Raw genomic sequence first — 23,069 nt, 5'->3', positions numbered from 1 at the left:
TGTAAGTGAGAAGAAGAATGATAGGAGGCAAAAGGGACAAATTGTGTAGGATGTAAAGTGTGATGAGAGGCCATTGTATCATTTTCATTTTAGGGTGACTGGAGGTGGAATCCATTTCCACTGGGGTCTCCTTAAGGATAGTGCAGCTTTCCTCTTTAGCAGATCAATTTAACCAAAAAAAGAAATCTTCAATCTCCTTCCTGAAGGATTTAAGCTTGCCTATCAGCTTTCCTCAGTTATTCCTGGTTTCCCAGATTCTGTGGCTTTCCCTAGAGTTGTCTTTTGTTGGGTAAGAGAGAGAACCCGAGGAGTCTAACAATTCCTAAAATTAGCTGTGAAGTAATTCTATTGCTTTTAGCCTAACCATGCATCCTGCCACCACAGTAACATGATGTACCAATTCCTGAGCCTTTTAGAAATTCTAGGGTGTGAAATGGGTTGCCTCTTAAAAACCCTGTCCCTCAGGAGGCTCAGAATTCAGTTTTCTTTGCTCTAGTCACTCATCAACTCATCCCTCCATTTTCTGTCTTCCAAAACTATTTTTTTTCTCTTGTTCATGGTATTTTTATGTTTTCTCTGTGTATTCCTATTTTTATTCCTTTATTGTCATTCTAGTGAGATTTTGGAAAGGAGCAGAGATAAATGTGTTTATTCTAGTGTGTTTAACTAGAAGTCCTAATTATTTTTAAATTAAAACATGTATTCTCTAAATTATTACACAGTAAAATTGGCTTTTTCTGGTGTGTGTATAGTTCTGTGAGTTTTAAGCACATGTAACGACTTGTGTACCTACCACCACAATCAGGATACTAAACACTTCCATCACCCCAAAGAACTCTCTTGTGCTACCCTTTCCCATCACATACTCCCTCCACCCCTAGCCCCAGTTCACCATAGTTTTGTCTTTTCAAAAATGTCCTATACAAGGAATCATACAATATATAATCCTTTGAGACTGGCTTCTTCATGCTCCATAAGGACTCTGAGTCATCCCAGCCGTTGCACGTATCAGGAGTGTATCCCTTTTTATTGCTCAGTAGTATTCTACTGTATGGATATACCCTAGGTTGGTTTATCCATTCACCCACTGAAGCACATCTGGGTTGTTTCCAGTTTTTGACATGTTTGCAGATTTTTAAAAACACAATTAAGAAAGACTGTGGTAAAATACCTCTAACAAAGTTTACCATCTTAACCCTTTTTAAGTGTACAGTTTGGTGGCATTAAGTACATTCACACTGTTATGCAACCGTCACCACCATCCATCTCCAGAACTCTTCCTTTGGCTAAACCAAAACTCCATACCCATTAAACAATAATGCCCCATACCCCCTTGTTTACAGATTTTTGTGTGAACATAACTTAAGACCTTAGAGTGGAACTGCTAGCTCATGTAGTAAGTAAATATTTAACTTTTAAGAAAATGCCAAACTGTTTCCAAAGTGGCCATACCACTGTATTTTCACCAGCAGTGTATCAAAGTTCCCAATCCTTTGTATCCTTGTGAGACTTACTGTATTTTGTAATGTTAGCTAACTTAATAGGTGCTGTTATATATCAAACTTTTATTTATTTATTTGAGAGAGTAAGGGAGAGAGAGAGAGCACAGGAGCAGGGGCAGAGGGAGAGGGAGTGGGAGAAGCAGACTCCCCTGCTCAGCAGGGAGCCTGACGTGGGGCTCGATTCCAGGACCCTGGGATCATGACCCAAGCCGAAGGCAGATGCCTAACGGACTGAGCCACCCAGGTGCCCCTGTATCAAACTGTTTATGCAAAAATTGTATTAGAGGTTTTTTAGATTACAAAGATGGAAAAACTTATTTGTGTGTGTGTGTTGAAATTTTTTAAATTAACATATAATGTATTATTTGCTTCAGGGGTACAGAACAAAGATGGAAAAACTTGTAAGTCAAACTTGCATACATCTTTCTCAAAGCTGATCTAACCTAGCACTTTTTTTTTTTAAGATTTTATTTATTTATTTGACAGAGAAAGACATAGTGAGAGAGGGAACACAAGCAGAGGGACTGGTAGAGGGAGAAGCAAGCTTCCCGCGGAGCAGGGTGCCCGATGTGGGGCTCAATCCCAGGACCCTTGGATCATGACCTGAGCTGAAGGTAGATGCTTAACGACTGAGCCACCCAGGCGCCCCTAACCTAGCACTTTTTATTCAATGTTTATCTGAAGAAATATCTGAGAATTCTTTGTATAGAGAAGAAGGAAAAGAAAAAAGTAGTTTTATAATTCCCAATCTTCTTCCTAAAAATCCCTTTATTGGCTAAGGCACTAGTGATGAAGATCATGAATATTATTTACTCTGCTAAAAAATTTAACATTGAGAGTAATCAGAAAAAAAGAAACAATGATCTTATGCAATGTGAGTGCTTTTCATAATGGTTTTCCTATGATTGGGCAGAATGAAAACTCAGTTTTCGCTGGGACTTCTATCTGACCTCTGTCATAAATGACATAATTTTTCATACGAAAGCTATCACTACCACAAATAAAAAATGCTATCTAACTTATATACAACTAAAATTCATTCATTGTGGAATAAGAAGGGTACAGTGTTTTCCTGTAAATATAGTGTAAAATGGAAAACAATAAGTGAGAGGGCAATTTTTCCATCAATAAACCATATTTTCCTTTGCCTTTCCATTAAAACAATTTCATAGATTTGTTTTCCCCTACCTTTTCCAGTTCCTTCCAATCATAATTTGTATTTCCAATAACCATTGCTTGTAGTTCATTTGGCTGGAAGAGTTGAAGGACCTTTCCTCCACAGACCTTATGAAAGCCCGCATGAAAAGCATCAAACAAGGAAGCCACTGATTTATTGAATATATAATCCACATAAGCATCAACAAATTCCTGCCTAGAAATGAAAAGGCACACATGGCACAGAATATAAAAATCTTTTTTTATGGAGAATAGCTATGTAGTCTCATTAAAAGTTTGAGTGCTCCTGTACTTTTTGTTACTTATCTTTAAAACTGAGAAAGCATGACTAGGATTCTAAGGGGATAAAGTCTTTAATGGAGAAGTTTATTATTCTTTCTATACAAAAATCTGGTATTACCTAGGAGGCATGTAGACTTATCATTCACAGCCTAATGTAAATGAGGCTATTCCGAAGTGAAACGTCATTTCCTAATGGGAAGAATGATGACACAAATGTCTATCAAAATAATTTTTCAATACTCACAAACTATTGAGATTTATATGCACCACTCCACATGTATCCCTAAAGAGAGTCATCTGTTAAAAATATCAGGTGATAAAAAAATGAGAGCTTTGGGATTCAGACTATTAGACAAACAACAGTCTGTTTTTCCTCGGGTTTCAAGGAATCTGAAAACAAAATTTATTTTTTTATTTTTTTTAAGTAGGCTCTATGCCTAACGTGGGACTTGAACTCATGACTCTAAGATTAAGAGTCACATGCTCTACTGACTAAGCAAGCCAGGTGTCCCAACAAAATTTATTTTAAAAACTAAATACCCGAAAGGTTTATTAAGCACTCTTTTAGGATAATCATTAAAGATTACAAGTAGTTTTCTTTTCAAAAGTATGTGTGTATACACAGAGGTACCCATACACACACAAACACTTCTGATGCTTTTTGCTGCCTGTTATCATTATGATAGTAAAGGAAACTATAAAAGAAAAAAGTCCCTTTACCCAGTAATCCAGTAATTAGCACTACAGTTTTATTCAATTTATTCTGTTAGCCATAAATATTTTATGCAGCTATCTAAGTCAAACAAATAATGAGAATGGGTACCAGAGGATTTCAATATTTTATATTCCTGTCTTAAAGGGTAATTCTACAAATGGGAATATTGGTAAATTCAGTTATCTACAGATAATCTTCTTAGCAAATTATAAAATAATTCCAAAGTGAATTTACAAAGAGGAAAAAAAGGTTACAGGAGGCCATTGTAAAACTGGAGAGGCCTAAGGAAAAGTCAGTAGCATATGCTATTAGACTCTGATGGAAAGAAGCAGATAATTTTGTAACGGCATAATTTTATAATTCATCTAATTGGAAAGTGAAATTTATCTGTACTAGTTAAGTGCCTTAAACACAAAAGGCTAAATTATTTTATGTGCTAACATTTTTATCTTCAACATTTTCATTATCTAACTAGGATTGGTAATACAAAGATAAAAATTCTTCAAATTATTTCTAAACTAGATAAAAAACTAGAGACTTTAAAAGCAGGAAAAAAACCTTTCTAAATCAGTTTTTCAAAACCAAGATTTTTTTTTAAAAGAAAGGATAGTTAGAAAGACCTAAACTTTTTCACATTATTTTAAAAACAGCTATCAAAGTAAGACATATGTACAGTTTAAAATGTCAAATAGTAATACTAACAGCCAACATTTACTGAGCACGTAACATGTGCTAGGTACTATTCTAAGCATCTTAGAATTATTGCCTCATTTAATCCTCAAGATAGCCCCATGAAACAGGTACAATTTATCATCCCATTTTACAGAAAAGGAGACTGAGGCATGAGACATTCCTACAGTTACACAGCTTCTAAGTAGCAGAACTAAGATTATAACCATTTGGATAAAGTCCCTGGCGAGAGCCAATAAGCTAGCTCTACACAGTAGAGAACGAAGCAGTTCTGTCTTGCACCTTTAGAAATTTCAGATATTTGAAGGCAAATTCTTAACTTTTTGCTATTCCCTCTGATATTTACCTTCAAACTTCAACAACCTAATTATATTGTTATTCCTTAATTTTCAATTTAAAATATAATCTAATGAACTGATTATCTATTGTGGAAGATGAGGATTTACCTTTTATTTAGTTGCCCCATTCTCACTTTGTCTCCCCAAAAGCTCCCATAATAACAATTTTGGTTCACTATTCACTAAAGTTAACATATTTGTGATTATAAACATTCAGAATTAAGCTAGACTATTTTATGGTTACCTGCCTTTTCTTAAAAAGAACTTCTGCAGTCAATTGTTTCTCTAATTTGCTACTTGATCCCTAACTTCAACAGAAATGTCAATCTCCTTTAGACTCATTCAACTCTAGGGAGCATCATTTGTATTCCATCCTCTTGATTTCACCCACTTTGGTTGCTCTTCCTAAACCTACACACTGCTGTTCCTGCAGAAGGAATTCTCTTTGCCTCTCTTCTATACTGGATCCTATTTTTCTGGATCCTGTGTCTTTCTCTTTCTTGGTTTAATTCCTTGTCTGGTAGAACACATCTTCCTGTAACTTCCTGAGAAAACTGCACTGGAAGTAGATTTCTCTGAGACTCTGGATGCATGAAGATGTTTTTATATACACTCACATACTTGATAGTTTTGATACAGAATTCGAAGTTAAAAAGTATTTTTTTTCCCACAATTTTGATCTCCTAGCTTCAGTGTCATTCTTTAGAAATTTGATGTTATTCTGTTTCTTAATTCTTTGTATATAGCATGCTTTTTTTTTTTCTTTTTCCTGGAAGGTTTTAGGATCCTTTTTTTCCCCTGGGATTTTGAAATTCTATTTTGCCTTGGTAGGTCTTTTTTTTTTCCTCCCACTTTCCATGCTTTCAATTTTAAGGCATGTCTTTTAAGGCATGTCATTCAATTCTGGAAAGCTTTTTGGTACCATTTCTTTGACAAATTTCTTTAAGTGAATATTTTTCAATTTTTGATTGAATTTTTTTTTTAAAGATTTTATTTATTTATTTGACAGAGAGACACAGTGAAGAGAGGGAACACAAACAGGGGGAGAGGGAGAGGGAGAAGCAGGCCTCCCGCGGAGCAAGGAGTCTGATGCGGGGCTCTATCCCAGGACCCTGGGATCATGACCTGAGCCAAAGGCAGACGCTTACTGACTGAGCCACCCAGGCGCCCCTGAATTTTTGATTTTTAAGTGAATAATTTTTAATCCATATAGATGAATACTGATTACAGTTTCTTTTGAAGTTTTGTTCTTCATCCTGCATTGTTTCGCTTTCCTTGACATTCTTTTCAACTGTTCTGAAGGGCTATTAATCTTTGGCTATCCACTCTTTTTTGGGGGGTACCAAATTATTTGAAGAATGGTACAAATGAAAGAAGTTAAGTAGATGTTTTGGTACAACTTATAGAAAAGGTAAAGGTAACCCCAACATGCATGCACTGCCTTGGTGACCAGGGAAGTCACGCTTGTGGCTATGGGAAGACAGCCTAAGGCTTAGCTTTCACTATCACTGTTTCCCAAGGTGTGCTTGTCAAAGAGATACTTTGCCATGCCAGATTCGGGAGCCCCCATCTTGCGCAGGTTGGTTACGTGGTCACCCAATTCTTTGATGGATTTCACATGCTCATTCATGTAATAAGTCTCAATGAAGTCACACAAATGGGGGTCACTTTTATCAGTGGCCAGTTTGTGCAGTTCCAGTAGTGACTGATTCACGCTCTTTTCCAAATGTAATGCACACTCCATTGCATTCAGCCCGTTCTCCCAATCATCACGGTCTGGTTTCTTGATATCCTGAAGGAAGATTCGACCACCTCGTTGGTTCTGCAGCTTCATCAGTTTCTCAGCATGTTCCCTCTTCTCATGAGACTGGTGAAGAAAATATTCGGCAAAGTTCTTCAAAGCCACATCATCGCGGTCAAAGTAGTAAGACATGGACATGTAGACGTAGGAAGCGTAGGGCTCCAGGTTGATCTGGCGGTTGATGGCGGCCTCCGAGTCCTGGTGGTAGTTCTGGCGCACCCGCGAGGGGGACGCGGTCGTCATGGCGGCGGCTGAGAAAAGGCGGCGGCGAGGGCCTTGGAGCGGTCTGAGGGCGCGACGAAGAGATGGCGAACGGCTGGCTCTGAACGGCCGGCCCGGGTGGGGGACGAGCGCCGGGTTCCGTCCAAGCACTGTCGAAGCAGGAAACCGCGGCGACTCTCGGCGGAGACTGTGGCCTATCCACTCATATTTAAAAATGAGACAGTGTATCCAAAGAATCCTCCAAAATACAGTACCAAGGCGGGGTGGTTGTAGACTCAATCCACTTGTTTTCAGTTCTGCCACTTACCCCCTGCTGTGTCCATCCCTACTCGAATCCAAAGTCGTCTTCCCTCCCACCCCTAGGATATCCAAAGTCCCTTTAGTTCAATCTCCCCAGAAGATAAATTGCTGATCATCTGCCCAGGCTACTGTGCTAATTAAAATGGGTTTCTAACTGCTTTTTATAACAGCAATCTTTCTGTTTCCAGCATTCCCCTAAACCCCATACACTTTCTAACATTTTTTATTCTCAATGCCTAAGACTTTATATTGATGAACTGGCTGCCAGGATTCTTGGCTCCTCCCAGTCCATCTTATATTGCAGCTTTCTCTGGTTGGCTAAAGTTAGTTACCCCTGTTTTCTAGCTTCCAAAAATGAGTTTGCGGTTGTCCCCTCTCCCTTCTCTTTGTTTTGCTTGGTTATGATCTTTTTATCCCAAACTTTAGTAATATCTTAAAGGGATTTCAGAAGCAAAAGGTGGTTACTTTCTTACTAACCATTCAAAAAGTTTTATCTGAGTAAAAACTTAAGGTTGTGACAAGCTTCTATATACAGAAGAAAAATGCCTACGGAATCTTATTACTACCACTGATGCTGCTATAATTCACTTACCGATTTTGTTTGTTAACAGCTGTGTCTGCACCATTTAGAACCAGCTCTTTCACTTCTGTTGCACCAAAGTTTTCAACTGTGATCTATTAATTTAAATTTTTAAAAAAAGTCAATGTCAGACTCAAAACTTATTAGATTTTAATAATCTATTATTATATTCTACCTTTCTCTCATTAAATATAAGAATAAAGTTGAGGTAAAATTCTGTTACTACCATAAGCTTATTTGTCAATTCTGCATAACGCCACAACTAGAAATTTTCATTTCTACCGTGAGGTAGTTATGAAATCCTACCGTGACTAGTTAATTACAAATTACAAAGTGTTTGGTTAGTTAAGAACAGGAAACTGAGTACTTTACTATGTGTAAAACTTTTTTAGAACAATCACTACAAAAGTAAAATATTAGAAAGGATGTTTTCCTTGTACACATGACAGAATCTAAGTGTCAAAATGTATGCAGCCCAGACCAGCTATGCATTCTCCTCACATGACAGCTACTACTACTGTATTCCTAGTATCTGCCTTGTTTGCATTCTTGATCACAGGTGATTTTTCCAGTATGCTATTAATTGGATTTATAAAGACAGTCAATTATTTTTAAACTTTTTATTTTCCTTACTAGTCTGCTAATTTTCCTATTAATATTACCAATCCCACATCTGTATCTTTTCTCTTTCTAGTCCCTCTTTTTGGAATATTATCCTCTTCTATTAGAACATTTTCTTTTAGTACCTGCCACCATCTAGAAAACACTGTGGTGGCAGTGGGATGATAAGAGATGAATAAATCCCTGCTGTGGAGTTTACTATCTAGTTGAAGACAAGAAATGTGTTATGTAAACAACTTCTTATAATAAAATAAATGCTATAATAGAGACATGAACAAAACGCTATCAGACCACAGAAGAACACTTACTTCTACGTGGAGGAAATATGAAAGACCTCAAGGAAGAAATGTCATTTGGAAAGCACCTAGAAGGATGAGTAGGCTCTCAAAAGACTGAGAGGGGACAGGATTTCTGACTGAGCACAGAGACTGGATAGGATAGGATGGATATGAGAGTAAATATCAAGTTCTGAAAATGTATGGCCCTAAAACACAGGAAGATAAGGTATGTGAGAGAATACTGTGTGACATGATAAAACTTGATATGAATGGAGGGATACAATTTAAGTTAGAAAGTCATATTACAAATGTTTTTGAAGCCCGTTATCGATCTAATGCTATGCAAGCAATAAAGAGCCACTAAAAATTTCTGTGAAAGAAATGGCAGTGAGAAGGAATGTTTAAATTACCATACTTCTTGAATATACTAACCATTCACAAACTTGGTGATTGATAAGTTAGAAATTATATTGTTTGGAACCCAATGTTTCAGTCCATTGAGATAATCAATAAAGATTCAAAGATAATTGATACTGCTATAAGGGAAACTGAATTGAAGAATTAAACCATTGCAAAACCAACCATTCAGTTGAAATGGGGAACTAAAAATTTCATAGTAAATAAAGTCCAAGGAGGACCTTTCTTGAAAAAAAAATTGTTAAAATAAATTCATTTATTTCATCTTAAATCTACCAAATTTTCTTACAATTGTACTATGTGCCAATTCTTAAAATGATAAAAAAATGGATAAACTTTTTTGAGGGGGGCACACAGTATTTTTTGGCAAATTGTGGGATAGCAGAATATGGTTATCTGTCAGATTTGACCTCAAGATCATAAAGAGGACTCTTGGCGGGGGCAGGGGGGGGGATGGACAAACACACAATGTATTTAAAATGAAAAGAAAAAGAAAGAAAACCAAAGGTTTTACCATTTTCCCAAGAGATTAATTTATAATATTCAAATCATTCCATTCTGAAGTGCCTTCTCATAATCCTTGCTGATTTTCTCTTCTTTGTCAACTGTCTACTTCTGCCAGATCCTTGTTTGTCAATGGCTTTGCATTTGGATGGGTAAGTTATTCAACATCCCTTTCACTGAATTAACAAAATTGTGTATCTTTGACAAGATTTGCAATTTCATTTTCCAAATAACATTCCAACATATTTGCATTTTCACTGTGGTATGTCATTTCCAAAGTAAGATAAATGGGCAAGGACAAATATTAGTGTGAAGCAGAAAGGGATGTCTGAGTAGGAATTAATCTTTTAAGTGGTAAGTTCATTACTGAATATTCTAATGTACAATAACCTTTGCTTCTCTAAACATTCTTGTAATTGCAGACTCAAAAATGAATACTTGAATAAAGAGGTCCTCTTGTATTTGTAAAGGATCTTTAGCATAATGATAAAGCACTAGGCTCTGAAGTCACAGGCCTGGGTATAAATACTATTATTGACATGTAATGATTGTTTTCAGTTTTCTTCATCTGTAAAATAAGGATAGTAATACTAATCTCATAGGACTGTTATGAGGATTAAATGAAATAATGTACATACTGTGACTAGCATATAGTTAATGCTCAATAAATGTTAGCTAAAGGGTTAAAAATTCCACCCATCAAAATAAAAAAAAAAAAAAAAACCCAAAGCCATAAGGCACAGCTGTTAAATAAATGGGATGAGGAATAATCAGGCTATTCTGTCTTATTCTGTCTTTCCATCTTACCGTAAAATTAAGACAAAATGTTTCCTCAACATCATCTTCTGGATAATCCAGTAATTGTTGCATGCTTCTGCAAAACAATACACGTTTCTTTGAGGTAAAACATTATTGGGTATTTTGACTATTTTGGTTATGAATAAATATATATTTCTCATTCTTGATAAAATCTTTTTATTAATCTATACTTTTATATTTGTTTCAGAATGGTAGATATACAGTGGCTAGCGAATGAACAATTCTGAAGAAAAAAAAAAAATCACTCTAAGGTTTTTATCTCTTCTTCTGAATACAAAGGCCATATATCTACCCATTTTCAACATTTGTTCTTACTTATATACAATTTCTATTCCATTTTATGTAATAAATAAAAAGAAACTTTACATATTCCAGCTAGGAATGAAGGTAATCAGAAGTCCAAATAAATCATTTAACTACTCTCAGGAAGCATTACCTTCCTAAGTTTATTATCTGATATTTGCAAAATATTGTTAAATTACTAAAAACTTAGCAAATGGTTTTGTACATGTAAGTCTTTCAGTAGAAATTTGGAATCTGGGTAACATGAAGAGTTCTCCAATATCAGAAGGGCTTTTGTTTATTTTAGAAATTCAACAAGAACAAAATAGAATTATTCCTGAAAGGAAAGCTTTCTGTACATTTCCCATTCCCTATTAAAACCCTCGTCACTTTTTGTTACTAACCTTCCAACATCAGGTACTAGTTCCTTCAAATCATCCAAGGATGGCTTCTTTTTTAGCAGTTTTTTATACAAAGCCAAAGGAAAATGGAGGTCCACAATAGTAAAATTATAAATTGCTAATCCACAGATAACACCAATCAAATGGAATAAATCACTGTCTTCAAATGTCTAAAATAACAGAAAAAAAAGTAAAGACATCTTCTACAAGTTTTAAAATAATAAATTTTTCTGATGACAAAAACACATACTTGTAGTAAAAAATTTTGAAGATATAGAAATAAGTAATGAAAAAGCTCATTCTCTCTTTTTTTTTTAAGATTTTATTTATTTGACAGAGAGAGACACAGCGAGAGAGGGAACACAAGCAGGGGGAGTGGGAGAGGGAGAAGCAGGCTTCTCGCCGAGCAGGGAGCCCGATGTGGGACTCGATCCCAGGACCCTGGGATCATGACCTGAGCTGAAGGCAGACACTTAACAACTGAGCCACCCAGGTGCCTTGAAAAAGCTCATTCTTAATCACATCTCCCTGGGATAGTATCACTATTAGTATTTCTGCACATTTCCATCCAATATATTTTCTAAAACAAAATAAAGACCTAGCTAAGATCAGACTAGATGTATAACTTCACAATTGGCTTTTTTCCCAGGAAATATAAGCATTTCCACATCACTAAGCATTAAGTTAATACGTGAAATGACTATTAGAACATTTAATCTGATTTAAAATAATTGTACACATTCAAAATTTGGAAAACAAAAAGCATAAAGAAAATGAATCAATGCCTGTAATCCAATCACTCAGAAACAAGGATTTAAAAAATATTTTTATATATTTGCAACCACTATAAGTTCAAAAAAATAATTTAAAAACATAGTTAAGGTTTTCTCTTTTGTCTAATCACAAGTATTTTCTTATATCATTAAATATTCTTCTAGAACATTTTTATTTATGTAATTTTATTTTCTTATTTTTTAAAGTAGGCTCCACAGCCAGCATGGAGCCCAATGTGAGGCTTGAACTCATGACCCTGAGATCAAGACCTGAGTAAGATCAAGAGTTGGACACTCGAGTCACCCAGCAGCCTCAGAGAACATGATTTTTAATAGTTGCATATCACTCTTATAAAAGTACAAAGGTGTGCTAAATTAGCTATTTTACATTGGACATTTAGATTATTAAATCACTGAAAACAATGCTTATTTCCCCGTCTTTAAAGAAGCAATATATGGTCACAGAAAATTCAGTGAGCATGACAGTTAAAAGAAAAACATTTTTTATCAGATTTGGGGCTCCAGACCTAGTTCTTTCAGTATCTAGCCTCTGTATTTTCAAAGATAAAAACAGTATTTATCTCATAAGGTTGTTCTGAGGATGAAATGGGATTAATGTATGTAAAATACTTTTAGCCCAGTTCCTGCAGCACATGGTAAAGGCACAATAAATTTTGGTTATTCCAACTAGCTAGTAATATTCAAAATAAGTAAGACGGTATCATTTCTGCATATATATATATATATATATATATATATATTTTAAGATTTTTTTAGAGAGAGTGAGCGTGCACAAGTGGGTGCATGTGTGAGCAGGGTGGGGGGAGGGGCAGAGGGAGAGGGAGAGAATCACAAGCAGACTCAGCACTGAGCACGGACCCCCAAGTGGGGCTGGATCTCACAATCCTGAGATCATGACCTGAGCCATAACCAAGAGTCGGATGCTTAACTAACTAAGCCACCCAGGCGCCCCATCATTTCTACATATATTTTTGTCCATAGTTTGGAATATTTGCTTAGGAGAAATTTTGCTTTGTAAGAAGAATTTCGAAGTCAAATGACAGTTAAGCATATCCCGAAACTGCTTTTGTTCACACCTATTCCAATTTACCCTGACATCTGCAATCTAGGAAAATGTCTATCTTTCCATATTTTCATCTGTAATATACACAAACACACATTTCTATCTGAGTTAAAAAATGAAAACTTGGGGCACCTGGGTGGCTCAGTCAGTTAAGCATCTGACTCTTGATTTCAGTTCAGGTCATGATCTCAGGGTCGTGATACTGAGCCCCGCACCGGGCTCCATGCTGGGTGGGGAGCCTGCTTAAGATTCTCTCTCTCCTCCCCTCCATCCCTCTCCCCCCGCAAATAAGACAAGAAAACTTGTTTTAGTATGTATTTTTGTCTATTAGTGATACTGAAAATTAGGGATTTGTGTGTATTTGTGAAATGCCTCTTTGTATTCTTGGCCCATTTACCTTTCAGGGGCCAGTGTTTTCTTTCTTTGGTGCAAAAAGATGATTTTATTAAATCATGGGGACAGGACCCGTGGGCAGAGAGAGCTGCTGCTGCTAGTGTTTGCTTATATATTTATATTTGAATTCTTCATATACCAGGAATTAATATTATCCTATGTCATATTTGTTACATATATCCGAGTCTACTATATGCTTTTTAATAATCTTGCTTTTGTCATGCATAAATGTCACATTTTTTCCCAGTGGTCAAAATTTTTTTTAATTTTTTTAAATTTTTATTTATTTGACAGAGAGAGACACACGAGAGAGGGAACACAAGCAGGGGGAGCGGGAGAGGGCGAAGCAGTCTTCCCACGGAGCAGGGAGCCCAATGCGGGGATCCATCCCAGGACCCTGGGATCATGACCTGAGCCGAAGGCAGACACTTAACGACTGAGCCACCCAGGCACCCCAATCCATTTGTTTTAATATATCACCTGCTTGAGAATCCAGAGCCACTTTGGCTCATCCTTTCCAGAAAAGCAAGGGACTTTTTACCACTCATCCTATTTTCAATTCTACTTGAGTACCTCTGACTTTCGGAGTCTTAATGTCTTACCAGCTGAGCTAGCTTAGCTACTAGACTTTAAAGGTATTTTTTGGTACTTCTGGTTCCTCAGCCTGAAATACAAATTAGCCTGTTTCTCATTGGCTTTTCTCTTAACAAGCTACTGTTTCAGTTTCTTCTGCTTTACTGAATCAGGTACCAGCCATCTGTCTACTTTTCATATTTTAAAATATTAACATCTCTTTAGTGATATTAAAATGATCCCCTATAGCTTTTTTTTCTTGTGGGTTTATTATCATTTTTATTCCTTTATTCTCATTTAGAGGGATTTCAGGAGGAAGACAGATTAACACATTATTCAATCTGCCCTATTTAAGAAGGACTTTCTAAACTTAAATGCAGTATAGGACATCGCAGAGGAAAAAGATTAATTTGACCACTGGAGGGGCGCCTGCGTGGCTCAGTCGTTAAGCGTCTGCCTTCGGCTCAGGTCATGATCCCGGGGTCCTGGGATCAAGCCCTGCATTGGGCTCCCTGCTCCGTGGGAAGCCTGCTTCTCCCTCTCCTACTCCCCCTGCTTGTGTTCCCTCTCTCGCTGTGTCTCTGTCAAATAAATAAATAAAATCTTAAAAACAAAGAAAACAAACAAAAAAAACACAAAGGGATCAAAGTGTTCAAGGGGATTAAGAGTACAAACCTCCAGTTATAAAATAAGTCACAGGGATATAAACTGCAGCATATGGAATATAGTCAATAATATTTTAATAATTCTGTACAATGACAGATGGTAACTACACTTATCACGGTGTGCACTGAGTACTGTATATACATGCTAAATCACTAATGTTATATACCTGAAACTAATGTAATACTGAAGGTCAATTATACTTCAATTAAAAACTTAAAACGTAAAATAAACACAAAAAAACAAGACGATCAAATGAAGGTGTATATAGTTAACAATGAGAATCCTAGCTTCCCTTTCCAGTGTTCAGAACACTACTAAAACACTGGCAGTCAAAGAGTAAAAAAAACCCAAAGAGTGAAAAACTATATACGTTGACATTTGAGGGTTCCCCCTTGAAATGCCCATACCTAATCACTCTATGAATAAGGACTTTAAATCATAAATGTGTATGCCCAGGGGCACATGGGTGGCTCAGTCAGTTAAGTGTCTGACTCTTGATCTCAGGGTTCTGAGTTCAAGCACTGTGTTGGGTTCCACACTGGACATGGAGCCTACTTGGGCAAAAAAAAGAAAAAAAATGTGTTGGCCCAAACTAAGTAGCTTTTTAGTGTCACATTCTTAAATGTGAATAAAAGTCAAGGATCAGAAGAAAAAGATAAAAGAAATAAAAGAAACCTGGAGGAATAATTGGTACGGGGTGGGGGACAAAAAATGTCAAACAACAAAAAAAGTACCCAGTATTCAACAAAAATTTATTAGGCATGCAAAAAAAAAAGAAATATGGCCCATTCACAGGAGAAAAAGAAATCCTATAAATTGTTGAGAAATCCCAGACATTGGTTTTTCTAGATGAAGACTTAAATTAACTGTTTCATTTTACTTATTTATTTTTTAAAAGATTTTATTTATTTATTTGAGAGAGAAGGAGAGAGCACAAGCAGGGGGAGCTGCAGAGGGAGAGGGAGAAGCAGGCTCCCCAATGATCAGGGAACCCTGATGTGGGGCTCGATCCCAGGACCCTGAGATCATGACCTGAGCTGAAGGGAGACACTTAACTGACTGAACCACCCAGGCGCCCCTAAATCAACTGTTTTAAATACGCTCAAATAGCTAAAGGAAACCATGGGGGCAGGGGAGTGGGGGGAGAGAAAAGAATAATAATGTCTCATCAAATAGAGAATATCAATAAAGAGATAGAAATTATGGAAAAGAAGCAGAAGCTTGTTTCTGGAGCTGGAAAGTACAGTAGTAACTGAAATAAAAAACTCACTAGAGGGGTATAAGAGATTTGAGCAGGCAGAAAAAAGAATCCACAAACTTGAAAATAAATCAGCTGAGATTATCCGCTTTGTGGGACAACAGCAAGAAAAAAGAATGAAGAAATATGAGAGCCTATGAGACCTGTGGCATACCATCAAGTGTACCATCATACAAGTAGCAGAGTGCCACAAGGAGAGGAAATGAGACAGAAAAAATGTCTGAAGAAATGGTTGAAAATTTTCTAAATTTGATAAAAGACATAAATCTAACACCCAAGCAGCTCAACAAACTCCAACTACGACAAGCCTGAGATCCACATTCACACACATTTTAATCTAAGCATTGAAAGTTAATTATAAAAAGTATTGAAAGCAGCAAAAGAGAAGCAACTCATCACATAGATGGGCTCCTCAATGAGACTAACAGTTGATTTCTAATTCAAAACCATGCATGCCAAAAGGCAGTGGAATGACATATTTAAAGGGCTGAAAGAAAAAACTGCCAATCAAGAATTTTACATCTCAGATAAAGAAAAACAGAGAGTTTGTTGCTATCAGACCTTCCTTAAAGAAATGCTAAAGTCCAAAAAGAAGACGATAGCAGGAGGGGAAGAATGAAGGGGGGGAAATCGGAGGGGGAGATGAACCATGAGAGACGATGGACTCTGAAAAACAAACTGAGGGTTCTAGAGGGGAGAGGGGTGGGAGGATGGGTTAGCCTGGTGATGGGTATTGGGGAGGGCACGTTCTGCACGGAGCAGTGGGTGTTATGCACAAACAATGAATCATGGAACACTACATCAAAAACTAATGATGTAATGTATGGTGATTAACAATAAAAAATTTTTAAAAATACCAAAAAAAAAAGAAATGCTAAAAGTCCATCAGCTGAAAGGAAAGGATGCTATACACAGTAACTCCAAGTCATACAAAGAAATAAAGAACTCTGCTAAAGGTAGCTATACAGGTAAATATAAAAGTTAAAATTACTGTATTTTTGATTTGTAATTTTCTCTATATGGTTCAAAACTCAAATGTATAAAATAATTATAAATCTACATTAATGGTCACACAATGTATAAAGCTGTAAGGTGTGAGAATAATAAAGGAACAGAGCTGTTCTAGGAGCAGAGTTTCTGTATACTATTGGAGTTGATATAAATTCAAACTAGATTGTTGTAAATAGAAGGTGTTAATTGTAACCCTCAGAGCAAGAACTAAGGAAATAACAGATCTCTCTCTCTTTCACTCTCACTATCTCTCTCAAATAAATAAAATCTTTTAAAAAACCCAGCTTGAAATGTCAATGAATTAAATTCTGTAATCAAAAGGCAAAGACTAGCAGGAAGGATTTTTTAAAAAACAAACCATTATTCAATGACAGCCGACCCCTAACTTATCTTTGACATGATTTTCTGATTTTACAGTGGTGCAAAAGTGATAACTATACCAGTAGAAATCATACTTCAAATTTTAAATGTTGCTCTTTCCCTGGGCTAGCAACATGCAGTAAGATACTCCTGTGATGCTGAGCACAACAGTCAGCCGGGCAATCTTGAGGGTAAACAAACAACACACTTATAATCCCTGTGCTCACACAACCATTTTATTTTTCACTTTCAGTAAAAATTAAGTGTGATATTCAACACTTGGTTATAAAATAGGCTTAGTGTTAGATGATTTTGCCCAACAGTAGGCTAATATTAAGTGTTTTGAGCATTTTTTTTTTAAAGATTTTATTTATTTGAGAGAGAGCTACAGCATAAGTTAGGGGGAGGGGCAGAGGCAGAGGGAGAAGCAGACTCCCCACGGAGCAGGGAGCCCAATGCGGGGCTCAATCCCAGGACCCTGGGACCATGACCTGAGCTGAAGGCAGACACTTAACCAGGTGCCCCTGTTCTGAGCATGTTTAAGCTAGGCTAAGCTATAATGTCCAATAGGTTAGGTGTATTCAATGCATGTTGACCTATAAAATTTCCAACTTACAATGGGTTTACTGGAACATAACCCCACTGTAAGTCTAGGAAGATCTGCATATGCCTATAAACCTCACTCTAAATCCAAAGACTCTAGATTGAAAGTGAAAGTTTGAAAAAATGATATACTATGTAAATAATAGCCAAAAGAGCTGAGTGGCTATACTACTATGAGATGAAAAAGACTTTAAATCAAAAAGCATCAATTCATCAAGAAGATATGTAACATTTACAAACATCTACATACCTAACAATACAGCTTTAAAATATATGAAGTAAAAACTGACACAACTGAAGGGAGAGTTACAGTTCTAAAATAATAGTTGGAAGCTTCAATATCCCACTTTCAATAACAGATATAACAGTCAGACAGAAGATCAATTAAGGAAATAGAGAACTTGAAAAATACTATAAAACAACCAGACCTAACAGACAGCTACAGAACATTCCATTCCACAACAGAATACATGTTCTCAAGTGCACGTGGAACATTTTCCAGGAGAGACCATATGTAGGTCAAAAAATAAGTCTCAATAAATTTAAAAAGACTAAAATCATTAAAAATATATTTTCAGACCACAATGGAATAAAACTAGAAATCAACAACAGAAGAAATATGGAGACAGGGCGCCTGGCTAGCTCATTTGGTGGAGTGTGCAATTCTTGATCTTGGGGTTGTGGGTTTGAGCCTCACGTAGGGTGTAGAGCTTACTTAAAAATAAATTCTTAAAAAAAACAAAAGGAAATATGGAGAATTCAAAGATGTGAAAATTAACACACTCCTAAACAACCAATGGGTCAAAGAAGGTATCACAATATAAAAACTTATATGATACAGTGAAATCAGTATTCATAAATTTATAGTTATAAACATATATATTAAAAAAGAAAAAATATCTCAAATCAGTAACCAAACTTTATATCCTAAGGAACTACCAAATGAAAAGCAAACTAAATCCAATGCTAGTAGTGGGAGATTATCAATGAAGATTAAAGTGGAGATAAATAAAATATAGAATAGAAAAACAATACATAGAAGCAACAAAACCAAAAGTTGATTCTTTTAAAAGATCAACAAAACTGACAAACCTTTAGCTAGAATGACCAAGAAAAAAAAAAGACTCACATTACTAAAATCAGGACTGAAAGTGGGGACATTACTATCATTCTTACAGAAATAAAAAGGATTGTAACAGAATACCATGAACAACTGTATGACAACAAAACAGATAATCTAGATGAAATGGATAAATTCCTAGAAACATACAAACTACCAAAACTGACACCAGAAGAATTAGAAAATCTAAAGACAAACAAACAAACAAACCCCTAAGAAACAACCTATAAGAAGAAACTGAATCACTCATTAAAAAACTTCCAGGGGTGCCTAGGTGGCTCAGTCAGTTAATGTCTGCCTTTGGCTTGGGTCATGATCTTGGGGTCCCTCTGCTCCTCCCCCGGCTCATGCTCCCTCTCAAATAAATAAAATCTTTTAAAAATCCCTCAAAATAAAAAACCTTCCAAAAGGGCACCTGGGTAGCTCAGCTGATTAAACGTCCAACTCTTGGTTTTGGCTCAGGTCACCATCTCAGGGTTGGGGGACTGAGCCCCATGTGAGTCTCCACGCTCAGTGGGGAGTCAGCTTAGGACTCCCTCTCCTCTCCTTCTACCCCTCCCCCTGCGCACATGCTCCCTTTCACTGTCTTTCAAATAAATAAAATCTTACAAAATAAAACAAAAAAACCCTTCCAACAAAGAAAAGCCTAGGATCAGATTCTACCAAACATTTAAAGAATAAGTAACACCAATTGTTCCTTTTTCAAGAAATGGAAGATGAGGGAACATTTTCTAACTCATCTGTGAGGTCAAACTAACATGACACCAAAGACAGACAAAGACATCACAAACACCAAAAAGAAAACTATAGGCCAGTATCCTTAACAAATAAGGATGGAAAAATCATCAACAGAATACAGGTCAACTAAATGGATTATACACCATGACCAAGTGGGCTTTATCTTAAGAATACAAGGTGGTGGGGTGCCTGGGTGGCTCAGTCGGTTAAGCGGCTGCCTTCAGCCCTGCTCGGCGGGAAGCCTGCTTTTCCCTCTCCCTCTGCCTGCTGCTCCCCCTGCCTATGCTCTGTCAAATAGATAAGATCTTAAAAAAAAAATTAATTAAAAAAAAGAATACAAGGTGGCTTGACATAAGAAAATGCACCAATGTAATACAACACATTAATGGAATGAAGGAAAGAAAGCACATGATCATCTTGAAGCAGAAAAAGCATCTGAGAAAATCCCACTCTTCTTTCATGATAAATATACTCAACAAACTAGACATGGAAGAGAACTTCCTTAACATGATAAAAGGAATTTATGAAAAATCCACAGCTAACATCCAACTCAGATCAGGAATGAGAAAAGCATGTCCACTCTTACCACTTGTATTTGACAGTGTTTTGAAGTTCTAGCCAGGGCAATTAGGCAAGAAAAAGAAATAAAGGTATTTAAATTGGAGGGAAAGAAGTAAAATTAAATCTATTTCATTTGTGGATGCCATAATCTCATATAAAGAAAATCCTAAAGAATCCACAAAACCACCTATTAGAGCTGATAAATGAATTCAGCAAAATTGCATGATACAAGATCAACATACAAAAAGCAGCTGTATTTCTGTGCCCTAGCAATGAACAAACCAAAAATAAAATTTCTGAAAAAGTTCAATTTATGACAGCATCAAAAAGAACAAAACGTTTATTCAACACCTTCTCCATCAAATCCTTAATGGCCTTTTTTGAAGAAATGGACAAGCTAACCATAAAATTCATACAAAATTGCAAGAGACCCCTAATAATCAAAACAATCTTGGGTGCCTTCGGCTCAGGTCATTATCCTGGAGTTCCAGAATCAAGTCCCACATCAGGCTCCCTGCTGAGCAGGGAGTCTGCTTCTCCCTCTGCCTCTGCTCCTCCCCCTGCTCATTCTCTCTCTCTGTCTCTATCTCTCAAATAAATAAAAGTCCTGGGATTGAGCCCTGCATCAGGCTCCCTGCTCAGCAGGGGGTCTGCTTCTCCTGCTCCCTCCCCCGACTTGTGCATGCGTTCTCTCTCAAATAAATAAATAAAATTGTTAAAAAAAGAATTAGAGGTATCAGTATGATTTGTATCTGGAAACCATAAGATGTGTACGTGTAGGTATACATAGTTATAGCTCCTAGTTCTTTCTGTCTGCCGAGAATCTGAAAGCAATGACTCCCTGGTAATAGTGAGTACACTTAGCATCCAGAACACAATTTCTAAATACCATTTCCATCTGAAGAAGTCAGGGCTTTTAAAGAGAAATGGCTAATGCCAGGGCTGGGATAAACACAAGAAGAGTCTCGAACATTTGTTGTATTAAATGTAAAGAATTAAGGAAAAATGGGGACATGTCAAAAGTACACAAAAGAGGAACCAGTTCAACAGGGCTCCCATTGGCCAAATCAAGATATAACTGGAAAGGTCTCACAGAGATCCATGATAAAGCTTGTTAAAACTACCACTCCCAGGTGCCTGGGTGGCTCAGTTGGTTGGGCGACTGCCTTCGGCTCAGGTCATGGTCCTGGATACCCTGAATCGAGTCCCACGCTGGGCTCCCTGCTCGGCGGGGCGTCTGCTTCTCCCTCTGACCCTAACCCCTCTTGTGCTCTCTCACATAAATGAAATAAAATCTTTAAAAAAAAAGACTGCCCTTCCCCTGGTTTCAAAACATTACCTCTCTGTAGAACTGAATAAAGGCCCACAGAACTCTTTGTGATCCTAGCAGGACAGGCCTCCATCCTATGTACCCTCTCAAATTCCATCTGCCACACCATTAACAAACTACCCTAAGAGACCAAGCCAAGGAGGAGACTGTAATTCAGTCAGATTGTCCACCTACTGGGGTGACTGGGTGGCTCAGTTGGTTAAGCGTCTGCCTTTGGCTCAGGTCATGATCCCAGGGTCCTAGAATTGAGCCCCACCATTGGGCTCCCTGCTCAGTGGGAAGTCTGCTTCTCCCTCTGCCCCTCCCCCCACTTGTGCTCTCTCTCAAATAAATAAAATCTTAAAAAACAAAACAAAACAGAACAAACTCTCCAACCTGTAGAGCTCTCCCTAGACAAAGAAGGGAGCAGCAATAAAGATAATAACTACAATGGACTAAAAACATCAAATATACTTAAATCCATGAATAAATAATAATATTTGAAAACAAAACTAAAAAACAAATTGTCACCACTGAAGTATGACGCCAATGAACAGATTCATTCTTTTGCAAAGCTGGCAACTGAAGAAAGAGAATCCTTCCCCATATGAATTATACTACTAAGGAACCAAATAGTAGATGTAGGGAAATTTCTCTATATAGAAGTATCCAAGCCAATAAAATGAAATATAAATTTAAAAGTAGCACCGTTTTTGCAACCTAATAAATTAATGAGCCTCGGCACTGATCATCAATGACTGCTAACATGACAAAGGACAGCAAGCCTCCTGAAACAATGAATAAATAACACACATCAAGGTTTTTAGAACAAATAATAAATATTCTATTCAAATTTCTTTCAACTTGTTCTGTAACTGAACCATCCCCATTTCATTTATAGTCTCTAAATCAAGGGTAGCAAACTTTTTCTGTAAGGGGACAAATGGTAAATATTTTAGGCTTTGTTGATCATAGGGTCTTTGTCTTAACCACTCAACTCTGCCTCTTCCAGTTGTAGCTAGAAAGTAGCCATGAACAGGTAAATGAGTGGACATGACTTTCTTTAAAACAACATGTGTGGAAAAGAATTTAGCTTATGGACTATAATTTGCTGAGTAGTTACCTCTGCCTTAAATGATAAGGTAGAGAAATCAATGATTGCTAATGATAAATTAATTCTTCCGAGAGGAAAAGTTAATCTGGTAATTATTGTCTAATCCTCAAATCTAAATCAGCAGAAGGAAAGGTCACCATCATTCTCAGGCTGACCGTTCCTTTAATTTATTTTGCTAATTTGAAATGTGTGAGAAATATTAAGGTGTCCTGATGATTCTGAGTCCAAAAGTTTATAATTTTTTTTTAAAGATTTTATTTATTCATTTGAGACACAGAGATACAGAGAGAGAAAGCATGAGCAGGGAGAGAGGCAGAGGGAGAAGCAGGCTCCTCGCTGAGCTAGGAGCCCGATGTGGGGCTCGATCCCATGACCCTGGGATCATGACCTGAGACGAAGGCAGACACTTAACCAACTGAGCCACCCAGGCGCCCCAAAAGTTTATAATTTTTCAAACTGTAATAAAGCAAATCTCTGAATATGTTAGGAATCCAGTAATAACTTTACTGAGTCAACTTGACACATGTAGGTATATATACATAGGTATATTTCTAAAATTATTCTTAGATTATTCTAAA

General features: G+C 36.8%; 1 protein-coding gene, 1 long non-coding RNA gene and 1 pseudogene across 7 annotated transcripts in view; 1 reads left to right on the top strand and 2 right to left on the bottom strand.

The window, feature by feature from the left end:
• Positions 1-23,069, bottom strand: part of HERC4 (HECT and RLD domain containing E3 ubiquitin protein ligase 4) — a 130,104-nt gene that overhangs the window by 4,906 nt on the left and 102,129 nt on the right. For all 6 annotated transcript variants that reach the window (XM_073878926.1, XM_025850288.2, XM_073878927.1 and 3 more), the window contains 4 exons: positions 10,932-11,098; positions 10,234-10,300; positions 7,619-7,701; positions 2,691-2,874 (listed from right to left, as the gene is read on the bottom strand). In XM_073878926.1, the coding sequence (XP_073735027.1) occupies positions 2,691-2,874; positions 7,619-7,701; positions 10,234-10,300; positions 10,932-11,098 (501 nt within the window). The remainder of the gene's footprint in view (positions 1-2,690; positions 2,875-7,618; positions 7,702-10,233; positions 10,301-10,931; positions 11,099-23,069) is intronic.
• LOC112807370 (ferritin heavy chain pseudogene) lies at positions 6,072-6,762 on the bottom strand (annotated as a pseudogene).
• Positions 8,322-10,901, top strand: LOC141370312 (uncharacterized). The gene is made up of 3 exons (XR_012374236.1): positions 8,322-8,731; positions 9,545-9,578; positions 10,433-10,901. It is a non-coding gene; the product is annotated as an uncharacterized lncRNA (long non-coding RNA).

The sequence above is a fragment of the Callorhinus ursinus genome, unplaced genomic scaffold (assembly GCF_003265705.2).
Source record: "Callorhinus ursinus isolate GAN/ISIS: 27379988/994484 unplaced genomic scaffold, GSC_fseal_2.0 scaffold31, whole genome shotgun sequence".
Classification (NCBI taxonomy): domain Eukaryota; kingdom Metazoa; phylum Chordata; class Mammalia; order Carnivora; family Otariidae; genus Callorhinus; species Callorhinus ursinus.
Note: the sequence above shows the minus strand (reverse complement) of the source record. Positions and strands in the feature narration are given on the sequence as shown.